We start from the raw sequence: 14,650 nt of genomic DNA, 5'->3' as shown, positions 1-14,650 counted from the left end.
TTGACCCCACATCTCACTGTAAAGAAGACCTGTCATGTCATATTCCTATTACAAGGGATGTTTACATTTCTTGTAATAGGAATAAAAGTGATCAAATAAAAATTTTTTTTTAAAAAGTGTCAAAATAAAAAAATGTAAGTAAAATTAACAATAAAAAAAAAAAATAAAAATTTTTAAAGCGCCCCTGTCCCCGTGAGCTCGCACGCAGAAGTCCCGCCCACATATGAAAACGGTGTTCAAACCACACATGTGAGATATCGCCGCGAACGTAGAGCGAGAGCAATGATTTTGGCCCTAGACCTCCTCTGTAACTCAAAACGTGTAACCAGTAAAAATTTTTAAAACGTCGCCTATGGGGATTTTTAAGTACCAAAGTTTGGCGCCATTCCACAAGTGTGTGCAATTTTGAAGCGTGACATGTTTGGTATCTATTTACTCAGCGTAACTTCATCTTTCACACAATGCAAAAAAATTTGGCTAACTTTGCTGTTTTGTTTTTTTTTACAGCATGAAACTGTTTTTTTTTTTCAAAAAAAACGCGTTTGAAAAATTGCTGCGCAAATACCGTGCAAGATAAAAAGTTGCAATGACTGCCATTGTATTCTCTAGGGTCTCTGCTAAAAAAACATATATAATGTTTGGGGGTTCTATGTAATTTTATAGCAAAGAAATGATGATTTTTGACATGTAGGAGCAAAGTGTCAGAAATGGCCTGGATGCGAAGTGGTTAATAAAACACAGACCTGACCGGAGAGGTGAGGAGGATTCTGGGAGGTCACATGACATCACTCTTATCTCTATTAATAAAACACAGACCTGACCGGAGAGGTGAGGAGGATTCTGGGAGGTCACATGACATCACTCTTATCTCTATTAATAAAACACAGACCTGACCGGAGAGGTGAGGAGGATTCTGGGAGGTCACATGACATCACTCTTATCTCTATTAATAAAACACAGACCTGACCGGAGAGGTGAGGAGGATTCTGGGAGGTCACATGACATCACTCTTATCTCTAGTGATAAAACACAGACCTGACCGGAGAGGTGAGGAGGATTCTGGGAGGTCACATGACATCACTCTTATCTCTATTAATAATACACAGACCTGACCGGAGAGGTGAGGAGGATTCTGGGAGGTCACATGACATCACTCTTATCTCTATTAATAAAACACAAACCTGACTGGAGAGGTGAGGAGGATTCTGGGAGGTCACATGACATCACTCTTATCTCTATTAATAAAACACAGACCTGACCGGAGAGGTGAGGAGGATTCTGGGAGGTCACATGACATCACTCTTATCTCTATTAATAAAACACAGACCTGACCGGAGAGGTGAGGAGGATTCTGGGAGGTCACATGACATCACTCTTATCTCTATTAATAAAACACAGACCTGACCGGAGAGGTGAGGAGGATTCTGGGATTCTAACATGATATTCCTATTGGTTCCTCAATACAGAGATTTCCTCTTGTGAAGTCAGGTGATCATATGACCATCACAGTGCCTCCATGTGACTCCCTAAAACCTGAGAGACACAACATGCAGAAGATTCTAGAAGTCACCAAGAAGATGATGGAGCTGCTGACAGGAGAGGTGAGGAGGATTCTGGGAATTCTGGGACATTATCCAGTAACAGACAAGGGATGTGTCTGGATGGTGACTGTATCATTGTGTGTGTCAGGTTCCTATAAGGTGTCAGGATGTCACTGTCTATTTCTCCATCAGGTAGATGAGGAACAATCACTGATAGTATCATTAGGATCTGTACATTATCTGCATTGTTACCATTGATGTCATTTTTATATATTCAGAGTGGAAACCTGAGAGATTCTAAAGTTGAGGTTAAAGAGGAGATAAAAGAGGAGGATGATGAGGATGGGGTGACGGAGGAGTCAGAGTATCTTAAAGAACACAAAGATCTGTACCAGGACACCATGGTGGAGTCATCCAGCTACAGAAACCCACCAGAGAGATGTCCCCGTCCTCTGTATTCCCGGGATTCCACACAGGAAGGTCACACCATCCCTCACCGTTACAAGGTTGGTGGGACAGAGTGTCTAAAACATGGCCTTGTAGAGATGATGTGTGGATTTTTTTATATGAACTTATATCTTACAGATGATATTCACTTTAGTTTTCTTGGTTTAGAGTGGAGATCCAATCGATATAGAATTTGAGGTTAAATCAGAAGAAGAAGAGAGGTATGTGAGGGATGATCAGCAGTCTATGGAGGAGGATGGAATAACGGGGACATTTATAGAGGAGGACACTCCTACAGAGATCAGCACAGGTGGGTCATTAACACTAAATACATTCCTCCACCCATACTGCTCACTGATTGGTCCAGAGTAGGGCGGGGACTGGGTGATATCAGCCTGTAATCCCCTGGTTACTTTCCTGAGCTGTGTTCCCCGTCCTGTATTCCTGTATTTCTCTAGGATAATCTTCCTTCTCTGTGCTGCAGACACAATTTATGTATCTAGACTGGATTTATGGAGATTCTGGGGTTCAGCTGGCAGCAAAATGTTCATTTTCACCATAGATGTTACTAGACCTAGGCACCTGGGGTATAGGCCTTGGTCTCCTTCACCATGCCCGGGTCTAGTAAGATCTCTGACAGAACAATCCCCCCAGGATTACTTCCTCTGTTGTCTGCTGGCTGTGCCGGGTGGAGGGATATGTCTGTATAGTCTCAGACCCAAGTCACTGAGTGCAGTCTCAGGAGATGGGAGGCAGCGGTGTGGGACCTCTGCAACTTGTCTCATGTAAACATTTAATCTTCCACTGATTACTGAATACCAATATTATGAGTCCTGACCCTTACACTGTATAATTTATATTGTACATTATATACCCCTGACCCCTGCACTATATACTCTATGTTGTACATTATATACTCCTGACCCCTGCACTATATACTCTATGTTGTACATTACATACTCCTGACCCTTACACTGTGTAATCTATATTGTACATTATATACTCCTGACCCTTATACTGTGTAATCTATATTGTACATTATATACTCCTGACCCTTATACTGTGTAATTTATATTATACATTATATACTCCTGACCCTTACACTATATAATTTAATTTATATTGTACATTACCCACTCCTGACCCTTACACTATATCATTAATATTATACATTATATACTGCTGACCCTTATACTATATATTGTATATTACATACTCCTGACCCTTATACTGCATACTCTATATTGTATATTACATACTCCTGCCCCTTACACTGTATAATTAATATTGTACATTATATACTCCTGCCCAGGGTCGGTGCAGGGATTTTTGTCTACTTAGGTGAAGGTGCATTTTGGTGCTCCCTCAACCGTCCTCCTGCTACCTCCCTCCCCTCCACAATGCAAACCCCCCACCCCCATATGGCATACACTTTATTTGCCTGACGTTACATCATCAATGTTGCCTTGCATTCATTCATGAATATAATGCAGTGTACATCTTCTCATTGCATTACATTCTTTCCCGGCCTTCATGGCTGGGGAAACTGTCAAAGTCGCTTCCAGGTCAGAAACAAGAAGGGGAGGAGAGCAGACCTATGTCAGTTCTTCTCCCTCCCTTCCACCCGGAAGCACCCACTATGGGCAAGCAGAGCCCAGGATACATAGCAGGTTGGCTATCAGCGATTTTTAGTGGGACTGCGACATTGCAGCAGACAAATCAGACACCTAACTGACACTTTTTTGGGGACCATTGACACCAATACAGTAATCAGTGCTAAAAATATGCACTGTCACTGTACTAATAACATTGGCAGGGAAGAGGTTAACATCAGGGGCGATCAAAGGGTTACATGTGTCCCTGGGAGGTACTTGCTAACTGTTTGGGGGGACTGACTGGGGGAACACAGATCTGTGTCCTGCTTAGCAGGAACACTAGATCATGCTGCTCATACCTGACAGAATGGCGATCTGCCTTGTTTACATTGGGAGACCGCCGTCCTGTCCCTCTGGGGAAGGATCCCGGGTGGCCGGAGGACATTGCTTCCGCCAGACCCAATAACTGGCTCCCCCTGTGGCCATTCAGCGCAAGTGCCCCTGCTGGATATTGCACAGAATAATGTACAGGTATGTCGTTTCGCGCAGTAGAGCCAACCGGCCGCAGTGTATGTACTGCAGCCAGTCAGCAAGTGGTTAAGTTATAGCAAAAAACATATTTCTCCATTTACATGAAGGTCAGGTTAATATAACCCAACACAGGGTTCTCCTTTACAGTGTGAGGGTGGACTCTGTGGACCCTGATGTAAAGGAGAACTCTGTGGAATCTGATGTAAAGGAGAACTCTGATGAATCTGATGTAAAGGAGAACTATGCGGACCCTGATGTAAAGGAGAACTCTGTGGAATCTGATGTAAAGGAGAACTCTGTGGAATTTGATGTAAAGGAGAACTCTGTGGAATCTGATGTAAAGGAGAACTCTGTGGAATCTGATGTAAAGGAGAACTCTGTGGAATCTGATGTAAAGGAGATCTCTGAGGAATCTGATGTAAAGGAGAACTCTGAGGAATCTGATGTAAAGGAGAACTCTGTGGAATCTGTAAAGGAGAACTCTGAGGAATCTGATGTAAAGGAGAGCACTGTGGAATCTGATGTAAAGGAGAACTCTGAGGAATCTGATGTAAAGGAGATCTCTGAGGAATCTGATGTAAAGGAGAACTCTGTGGAATCTGTAAAGGAGAACTCTGAGGAATCTGATGTAAAGGAGAACTCTGGAATCTGATGTAAAGGAGAACTCTGTAGAATCTGATGTAAAGGAGATCCCTGTGGAATCTGATGTAAAGGAGAACTCTGTGGAATCTGATGTAAAGGAGAACTCTGTAGAATCTGATGTAAAGGAGATCCCTGTGGAATCTGATATAAAGGAGAGCACTGTGGAATCTGATGTAAAGGAGAACTCTGTGGAATCTGATGTAAAGGAGAACTCTGTGGAATCTGATGTAAAGGAGAACTCTGAGGAATCTGATGTAAAGGAGAACTCTGAAGAATCTGATGTAAAGAAGATCTCTGAGGAATCTGATGTAAAGAAGATCTCTGAGGAATCTGATGTAAAGGAGAACTCTGTGGAATCTGATGTAAAGGAGAACTCTGTGGAATCTGATGTAAAGGAGAACTCTGTGGAATCTGATGTAAAGGAGATCCCTGTGGAATCTGATGTAAAGGAGAACTCTGTGGAATCTGATGTAAAGGAGAGCTCTGTGGAATCTGATGTAAAGGAGAACTCTGTGGAATCTGATGTAAAGGAGAACTCTGTGGAATCTGATGTAAAGGAGATCCCTGTGGAATCTGATGTAAAAGAGAACTCTGTGGAATCTGATGTAAAGGAGAGCACTGTGGAATCTGATGTAAAGGAGAACACTGTGGAATCTGATGTAAAGGAGAACTCTGTGGAATCTGATGTAAAGGAGAACTCTGTGGAATCTGATGTAAAGGAGAACTCTGAGGAATCTGATGTAAAGGAGAACTCTGAGGAATCTGATGTAAAGGAGAACTCTGTGGAATCTGATGTAAAGGAGAACTCCGAGGAATCTGATGTAAAGGAGAACTCTGTGGAATCTGTAAAGGAGGAATCTGATGTAAAGGAGAACTCTGAGGAATCTGATGTAAAGGAGAGCACTGTGGAATCTGATGTAAAGGAGAACTCTGAGGAATCTGATGTAAAGGAGAGCACTGTGGAATCTGATGTAAAGGAGAGCACTGTGGAATCTGATGTAAAGGAGAACTCTGTGGAATCTGATGTAAAGGAGAACTCTGTGGAATATGATGTAAAGGAGATCTCTGAGGAATCTGATGTAAAGGAGAACTCTGTGGAATCTGTAAAGGAGAACTCTGCGGAATCTGATGTAAAGGAGAACTCTGAGGAATCTGATGTAAAGGAGAACTCTGTGGACCCTGATGTAAAGGAGAACTCTGAGGAATCTGATGTAAAGGAGATCTCTGTGGAATCTGATGTAAAGGAGAACTCTGTGGAATATGATGTAAAGGAGATCTCTGAGGAATCTGATGTAAAGGAGAACTCTGTGGAATCTGTAAAGGAGAACTCTGAGGAATCTGATGTAAAGGAGAACTCTGTGGAATCTGATGTAAAGGAGAACTCTGTGGAATCTGATGTAAAGGAGAACTCTGTGGAATCTGATGGCTGACTCTGGTGTAAAGGGAAACTGTGATATAAAGGGAGTCTCTGGTCACCACAGCCCCCTCCTTACACAAGAGTCCAGAGAACTCCTCCTTACATCACAGTCCACAAAGACTGCGCCCATGGGAGGTCAGAGATTGCAGACATGGGAGGTTAGAGACTGTGGACATGGCACATGGGAGGTCAGAGTCTGTGGACATGGGAGGTTAGAGACTGTGGTCATGGGACATGGGAGGTCAGAGTCTGCGGACATGGGAGGTCAGAGACTGCGGACATGGGGGGTCAGAGTCTGTGGACATGGGAGGTCAGAGACTGCGGACATGGGAGGTCAGAGACTGCGGACAAGGCAAATGGGAGGTCAGAGACTGTGGGCATGGGAGGTCAGAGACTGTGGACATGGGAGGTCAGAGACTGTGGACATGGGAGGTCAGAGACTGTGGACATAGCACATGGGAGGTCAGAGTCTGCGGACATGGGAGGTTAGAGACTGTGGACATGGGAGGTCAGAGTCTGTGAGCATGGGAGGTCAAAGACTGTGGACATGGTCAATGGGAGGTCAGAGTCTGTGGACATGGTCAATGGGAGGTCAGAGACTGTGGACATGGTCAATGGGAGGTCAGAGACTGTGGACATGGGAGGTCAGAGTCTGTGGACATGGGAGTTCAGAGTCTGTGGACATGGGAGGTCAGAGACTGCGAACATGGGAGGTCAGAGACTGCGGACACGGGAGGTTCGAGACTGTGGACATGGCACATGGGAGGTCAGAGACTGCGGACATGGTACATGGGAGGTCAGAGTCTGTGGACATGGGAGATCAGAGACTGCGGACATGGGAGGTTAGAGCCTGTGGACATGGGAGGTTAGAGACTGTGGACATGGCACATGGGAGGTCGGAGTCTGCGGACATGGGAGGTCAGAGACTGTGGACATGGGAGGTCAGAGACTGCGGGCATGGGAGGTCAGAGACTGCGGGCATGGGAGGTCAGAGACTGCAGACATGGGAGGTCAGAGACTGTGGACATGGCACATGGGAGGTCAGAGACTGTGGACATGGCACATGGGAGGTCAGAGTCTGTGGACATGGGAGGTCAGAGTCTGTGGACATGGGAGGTCAGAGTCTGTTGACATGGGAGGTCAGAGTCTGTTGACATGGGAGGTCAGAGACTGTGGACATGGGAGGTCAGAGTCTGCGGACATGGGAGGTTAGAGACTGTGGACACGGGAGGTCAGAGACTGTGGACATGGCACATGGGAGGTCAGAGACTGTGGACATAGCACATGGGAGGTCAGAGTCTGCGGACATGGGAGGTTAGAGACTGTGGACAAAGCACATGGGAGGTCAGAGTCTGTGAGCATGGGAGGTCAGAGACTGTGGACAAGGCACATGGGAGGTCAGAGTCTGTGGACATAGGAGGTCAGAGTCTGTGAGCATGGGAGGTCAGAGTCTGTGGACATGGGAGGTCAGAGACTGTGGACATGGGAGGTCAGAGACTGTGGACATGGGAGGTCAGAGACTGTGGACATGGCACATGGGAGGTCAGAGACTGTGGACATGGCACATGGGAGGTCAGAGTCTGTGAACATGGGAAGTCAGAGACTGTGGACACTATATACTCTGTTGTACATTACATACTCCTGACACCCTGCACTATATACTCTATGTTGTACATTACATACTCCTGACCCCTGCACTATATACTCTATGTTGTACATTACATCATTCTGATACTATATAGTCCTCTCTGTTGTATCTTATACAATATGTTGTACATTACATAGTCCTGACTTCTTTTGCACCCATTTTCTACCAGCTGGTCTGTGACGGATCTCGGATACCCCATATGGGCCCCTCCACCAGACCTGTGCCCCCTGTCCTCCAAACACACCCGCAGCCTGCAGACTCATCATAACCAGCCCTTAACCCCCCAATCACGAGACAAACCACACATTGTGTTGAGGGTTAAACATGCAAAGCATAAAACTGTTAATTAAACACAAAACATCCACCTTTATACACAGTTAGGGACACTCCCCTTAGCCTTGTCATAGAGGGGGAGGGGACAAGGAAGAACCAATGGGAACTCAACACTTGTACATTGAAACAGAAACTAGAGTTGAACCACATAAAGGGATTCTGATAAGCAGGCAGCCCCTCCTTACACATCCCCTCCTGAGATGTGTCTCCAGACCTTTGTCTACAGGCCATGACCCAACATAATTACACCAATAACAAGAGGGGGGGATGGGATGCAGCTGATATAGGGACCTTCATTACATTATCCCATTGTCATTTTGTCCCCAAGTCTCGTAGCCCCACGCTTTGGGAATGCCGCCATCTTGTATATGTCTTTATCAGCTAAAAGTATATTGTTTGTGGAATAAAAGTATATATATATATATATAGCCCAGCCGGGCCAATAGGTTTAGGTAGCCGGAAACGACTCCACAAGCCCAGCCACAGAGAGACCGCATTCACCCGGTTCTGATGAACCGGCGACCACGGACACAAATGTCTGGAGGTGGCATCTTCTCCAGGTGGTGGGAGACGGCAAATAGCCCTCCAAATCTCCCGTTCTCTGCTGGACCATAGTCTGTGAGTAGGAGGCCAACCCACAGCCCCCTCCGAGGGCTCAGTGGGTTCTGTCACATGACATTTTATATCTGATAATCTGATTGGAGCACAGCAGGAACCAATCAGCTCATGTCTAGTAATAATCTTTTTATTTCTATTTTAGTAGATGGACGGGAGATGAGGAAAACCTCAGAGGATTGTCTCACTTTGTCTCCAGACTGTAAAGTAGAAGATGAGGACATCACACAGTATAGTCCAGGAGAAAACCCGACTACCTCAAATGTCCATCCGGCACCACACAGTGTAGATGGACCATCGTATTCTTCTTATCCTGAGGAACCTCAGACTGTGAGGGACGGTGCCGTCCTTCCAACAGAGAAGAGCTTTTCCTGTACTGAGTGCGGGAAGTGTTTCCCTTCTAAATACAAACTTAATAGGCATAAAAGATCTCACACAGGAGAGAAGCCGTATTCCTGTCCTGAGTGCGGGAAATGTTTTTCACAGAAGTCCATCCTTTCCAAACATCAGAGATCTCACACGGGGGAGAAGCCGTATTCCTGTCCTGAGTGTGGGAAGTGTTTCCATTTTAAATCTGGTCTTTATGTGCATATAAGATCTCACACAGGAGAGAAGCCGTATTCCTGTCCTGAGTGTGGGAAATGTTTTTCACAGAAGTCCATCCTTTCCAAACATCAGAGATCTCACACGGGGGAGAAGCCGCATTCCTGTCCTGAGTGTGGGAAATGTTTTTCAGTGAAGTCCCATCTTTACATACATCAGAGATCTCACACAGGGCAGAAGCCGTATTCCTGTCCTGAGTGCGGGAAATGTTTTTCACGGAAGTCCCATCTTTACATACATCAGAGATCTCACATCTGGGAGAAGCCGTTTTCCTGTCCTGAGTGCGGGAAATGTTTTTCACAGAAGTCCGATCTTTACAGACATCAGAGATCTCACACGGGGGAAAAACCGTTTTCCTGTCCTGAGTGCGGGAAATGTTTTTCAGAGAAGTCCAATCTTTACACACATCAGAAATCTCACATGGGGGAGAAGCCATATTCCTGTCCTGAGTGCGGGAAATGTTTTTCAATGAAGTCCAGTCTTAACACACATCAGAGATCTCACATGAGGGAGAAGCCATATTCCTGTCCTGAGTGCAGGAAATGTTTTTCACATAAGTCCAATCTTTCCAGACATCAGAGGTCTCACATGGGGGAGAAGCCGTATTCCTGTCCTGAGTGTGGGAAATGTTTTTCACAGAATTCCCATTTTTACAGACATCAGAGATCTCACACCGGGGAGAAGCCATATTCTTGTCCTGAGTGTGGGAAATGTTTTTCACAGAAGTCTGATCTTAACACACATCAAAGATCTCACACAGGGGAGAAGCCGTATTCCTGTCCTGAGTGTGGGAAATGTTTTTCACGGAATTCCCATTTTTACACACATCAGAGATCTCACAAGGGGGAGAAGCCGTATTCCTGTCCTGAGTGTGGGAAATGTTTTTCACAGAAGTCCAGTTTTTATACACATCAGAGATCTCACACAGGGAGAAGCCTTATTCCTGCCCTAAGTAAGGGAATTGTTCCTCACTGAAGTCCTGTCTTCCTGTACATCAGGGATCCCACACAACCCTTGAGGTATATTAGTGCCTTGAGTGCGGGAAATGTCTTCTATATGAATGTTGCTGGACATCACAGCTCTCATGTGGGGAAGAAGCACACCCTGATATACACCTCAGATATACTCCATGGCTGATCTTCATCATGTAAGAAACAATTGATAAAGGAGATCAGAGATCACCAAAGACATGGATGAAGTGTTGTAAAAATACAATGGATGGGCGGCTCATACAGGTCTGGTAATGTACTTTTATGTCATGGCTTTCTTCCAGGTCCGCACCCATGCACGCGCACACACAGAAACCTCCACTGTCATTGGCTGTAGGATAAGTTTGTCAGCAGGTTCCAGCCACTAATTTTGCCCCCTACCCTGCTGAGCACCTGCAGCCAATGACAAATCACTCCTGTGTTTTATTTTGTAAACACGGGGAGCTATCTTGTGATTTCTTCTCTTCCCGAGTCCTTTTCGGTTCAGGAAGAGAAGAGAACACCACACTGAGTATAATCACCACACTTTACATCCACACACCTTAGATTGGCACATTTAACCACATTGATTGCCCTCATTCACCCTTTGATCACCCCTGTCACCCAACCAGTGCCATTAGTACACCGTCAGTGTACAGTATTTTTCACCAATCGCTGTATTAGGGTCACTTGTTACATCAGATGGTGCCAGGGTCAGCTAGCATTAGATTGTCCACACACTATCACACTCACGCTATAGGATCCTGATCACCAACATTACTAGTATAGTGTCTGTATTAATCAATAACCTGATCATGAACAGAATTATATAAATGTCCCCCCTTAGTATAGTGTCTGTATGGATCAATATCCTGATCACCGCCATTGGTAGTATAGTGTCTGTATGATCAATATCCTGATCATGAACATAACTATATTAGTGTCCCCCCTTAGTATAGTGTCTGTATGGATCAATATCCTGATCATGAACATAACTATATTAGTGTCCCCCCTTAGTATAGTGTCTGTATGGATCAATATCCTGATCACCGCCATTGGTAGTATAGTGTCTGTATGATCAATATCCTGATCATGAACATAACTATATTAGTGTCCCCCCTTAGTATAGTGTCTGTATGGATCAATGTCCTGATCATGAACAGAACTATATTAGTGTCCCCCCTTAGTATAGTGTCTGTATGGATCAATGTCCTGATCATGAACAGAACTATATTAGTGTCCCCCCTTAGTATAGTGTCTGTATGGATCAATATCCTGATCATGAACATAACTATATTAGTGTCCCCCCTTAGTATAGTGTCTGTATGGATCAATGTCCTGATCATGAACAGAACTATATTAGTGTCCCCCCTTAGTATAGTGTCTGTATGGATCAATGTCCTGATCATGAACAGAACTATATTAGTGTCCCCCCTTAGTATAGTGTCTGTATGGATCAATGTCCTGATCATGAACAGAACTATATTAGTGTCCCCCCTTAGTATAGTGTCTGTATGGATCAATATCCTGATCATGAACATAACTATATTAGTGTCCCCCCTTAGTATAGTGTCTGTATGGATCAATGTCCTGATCATGAACAGAACTATATTAGTGTCCCCCCTTAGTATAGTGTCTGTATGGATCAATGTCCTGATCATGAACAGAACTATATTAGTGTCCCCCCTTAGTATAGTGTCTGTATGGATCAATATCCTGATCATGAACAGAACTATATTAGTGTCCCCCCTTAGTATAGTGTCTGTATGGATCAATATCCTGATCATGAACAGAACTATATTAATGTCCCCCCTTAGTATAGTGTCCCTAATAACGCAGCATTAGCAGGATCAGCCCTTCTGCCCCCCAACAAGTGCAGTGTCAGTAGATCACCGGCACCTCTGATACATTGCACACATAACCGCAGTGTTAGCAGAATCAGGCCTGATCTCCTCTAGCACTAGCTGGTAAGTTTTATTTGTGTAGCACCCTGGATTTTAGGCAGGGAACTCCTCACAAATTTACTTGCCAGGAGTAGTTATCCTGGTTGATAGAGATCTATTGATTTCTCACTAAGTTTGGCCTTGTTGCACTTTTCTCTTCTACCACTAGGTGGCCGGGCACTTGGTGGTACTAGATATGAGAAGGGAAATCCAAGGTCAGGTTATGGGTATATGGGGTATCTCAGCCAATGGGCAGGGGTTTTCTTGAATCCCTTGGCCTGCTGGGAGAGCCTATTTATTCTTGTGGAGTGAGGTGATCGATGTTCTGTGCCACCTGGATGGCTGTCTAGGCGGACATGTGTCGTATGTCCCGGGCTGCTAGGCCAGAGATTGGGCTTATCCCGGGCATATCTGGCTGCTGTCTGAGGGCCTATCCAGAAGCAAGAGAGCAGAGCAGGGTTGGGAATGTGGCTTGCAGTCCAACCAAAAGTGACGGTTCTGCTGGCCTGAGAACCTGTCATGGTCGGAGGAAGAGGACAAGCTGTCGCCACTAAGGGACCATCCACTTTATTACCAGGGACCACAGTGAGTAACTGAAGCAAGAACCGGAGCAGTATTCTCACCGAATGGACATGGGGAGAATCAGGAAACTTCAGGCAGTGATCAAGCCAGGGACCCAACCAGCGGAGGTGACACTTGTAGAGCAGCCTTGTGTGTCAAGCCAGGGACCGAGAAGGCCAGTAGGGTGAAGCTTGAGAAGTATCTGGAGTGCTAGGGACTCAGCAAAGACGCGGGGGTGACACTTGAGGAAGATACCACCGTGAAGATTGGAGAAGCTCAAGGGATTCAGAGTCAGTGAATCAGAGGGTCTAGTGAGAGACCGGGAGCTCAGTGGGCTGCAGAACTACAAGGAGAAGTTGTAGTGAAGGTGAAAGAACTGTTATGCTTTGTGTTAGGAACTGGTAAAGACTGTTGCCATAGGAGATAGCATTCCTGCACGTGCAGATGTGGCGTCTTGCTGGATGCCTTTCCCTGCACAGCTGTCCTATTGAAGTCTCTGAGTCTGCTAATTGAACTTGCAACTATGTAAGGGTGTCCTGTCCCTAACCCTCTTTCCCCCAAAAAGTTTGTAAGAGAAATAAACATCTCTTTTGCATTCAAGAAGTGTCTGGCACCCAATAACTTCCACTTTGCACCCATTATGCCTCACAACCAACCACATACAGAAGGATGTCAGCTATCTCTGGCCCCGGAGGTTCTTATTAGACTGAAGGAGGGTGGAGACCTTGCTACATTTGTAGTAGTTCAAGCAGTCCCTGACAGCCAGGAGCTCTTTTTCCCGTGAGTCACACTAGGTATCTGTGAATTTAGTGGCCAAAATGTCCCAACAAAGGTACTCTAGTGAAGAGGCCTACAGGATTCTGAGTATGACAGCTGAGAGTGAAGGAGGAGTCCTCACTGACAGAATCAGGCTCTGAATACGAACCTGTACAGAGCAGCGGCACCCCGACAGGGAGCTCAGAGGATGGAGGAGAGGTCCCTGCTAAGGTCAGGCCCACCCAACCCCGGGTATCTGAAGTGCTAGGCACACTTGATTTGTTTTATATGTAGCAGTATGCCAGTACTAGTGCTGCACTACCTTTTGGTACCAGCGGCCTAGTACATCCTAGTCTTTTACATACCAGGACAGAAGTATTTTGTGGTGACCTGGTGGGTCCCAAAAATGCAGCCCAAGCTGGTGAGGTGGCTAGCACTAGTGGCATCCCACAGCCACCATGAATTCGACCACAGACCCATAGAGCCCATAGTGTTCTTCCAGATGTGCTTGTGCAAGTCCTGATTAGCAGCCCACAGATTCTGCAGTGCTCATACTTCCCCCATTCACTGCCCAACCTGGAATTCAGGTGGAAACAGCAAATTTAACAACTCCCCTAGATTTTTGGAGACCTATCAAGGTTCAAAAACTTTTTTGGGTCTAAAACCCAACATGGGCATTACTAAAAAGAATGAGCTGCGATCATATTGGTCTAGAGATACCAAAACCAACAAATGATAGGGGTTAGGTGGCGCTACCTGTTGACTAAGGGCACTTAATGTATAGGAAGGGGCGGGGGGCTGTACCAAGGGTATAAGAGGGACTATACCCTGGGTATACAATCACCACCAAGCCTCAGCTCCTATATCACAGCCTGAAGACCTCAACCCAGTGCCTACTGTGGGATTACTACTGTTGTGTGTATGTGTAAGTATGTGAAGGGCACACATCCAAAAAACCATATAAGTAATACATAAAAAATAATATTCCTAAACTAAGGTACCACAGGGGCTAACCTTAAAGTACATAATAAAAAATGTGCATACAGATAC

At 45.3% G+C, this 14,650-nt stretch overlaps 1 protein-coding gene across 1 annotated transcript in view; it reads left to right on the top strand.

The window, feature by feature from the left end:
* Positions 1 to 11,704, top strand: part of LOC141122038 (uncharacterized) — an 80,836-nt gene extending 69,132 nt beyond the window's left edge. Inside the window, exon 10 of the mRNA XM_073611838.1 lies at positions 9,135 to 11,704. Coding sequence (XP_073467939.1) covers positions 9,135 to 10,347 — 1,213 coding nt within the window. The 3' untranslated portion in view covers positions 10,348 to 11,704. The remainder of the gene's footprint in view (positions 1 to 9,134) is intronic.
* The last annotated feature ends 2,946 nt before the right edge of the window (positions 11,705 to 14,650 follow it).

This window comes from Aquarana catesbeiana, unplaced genomic scaffold, assembly GCF_042186555.1.
Source record: "Aquarana catesbeiana isolate 2022-GZ unplaced genomic scaffold, ASM4218655v1 unanchor237, whole genome shotgun sequence".
Lineage (NCBI taxonomy): Eukaryota > Metazoa > Chordata > Amphibia > Anura > Ranidae > Aquarana > Aquarana catesbeiana.
Note: the sequence above shows the minus strand (reverse complement) of the source record. Positions and strands in the feature narration are given on the sequence as shown.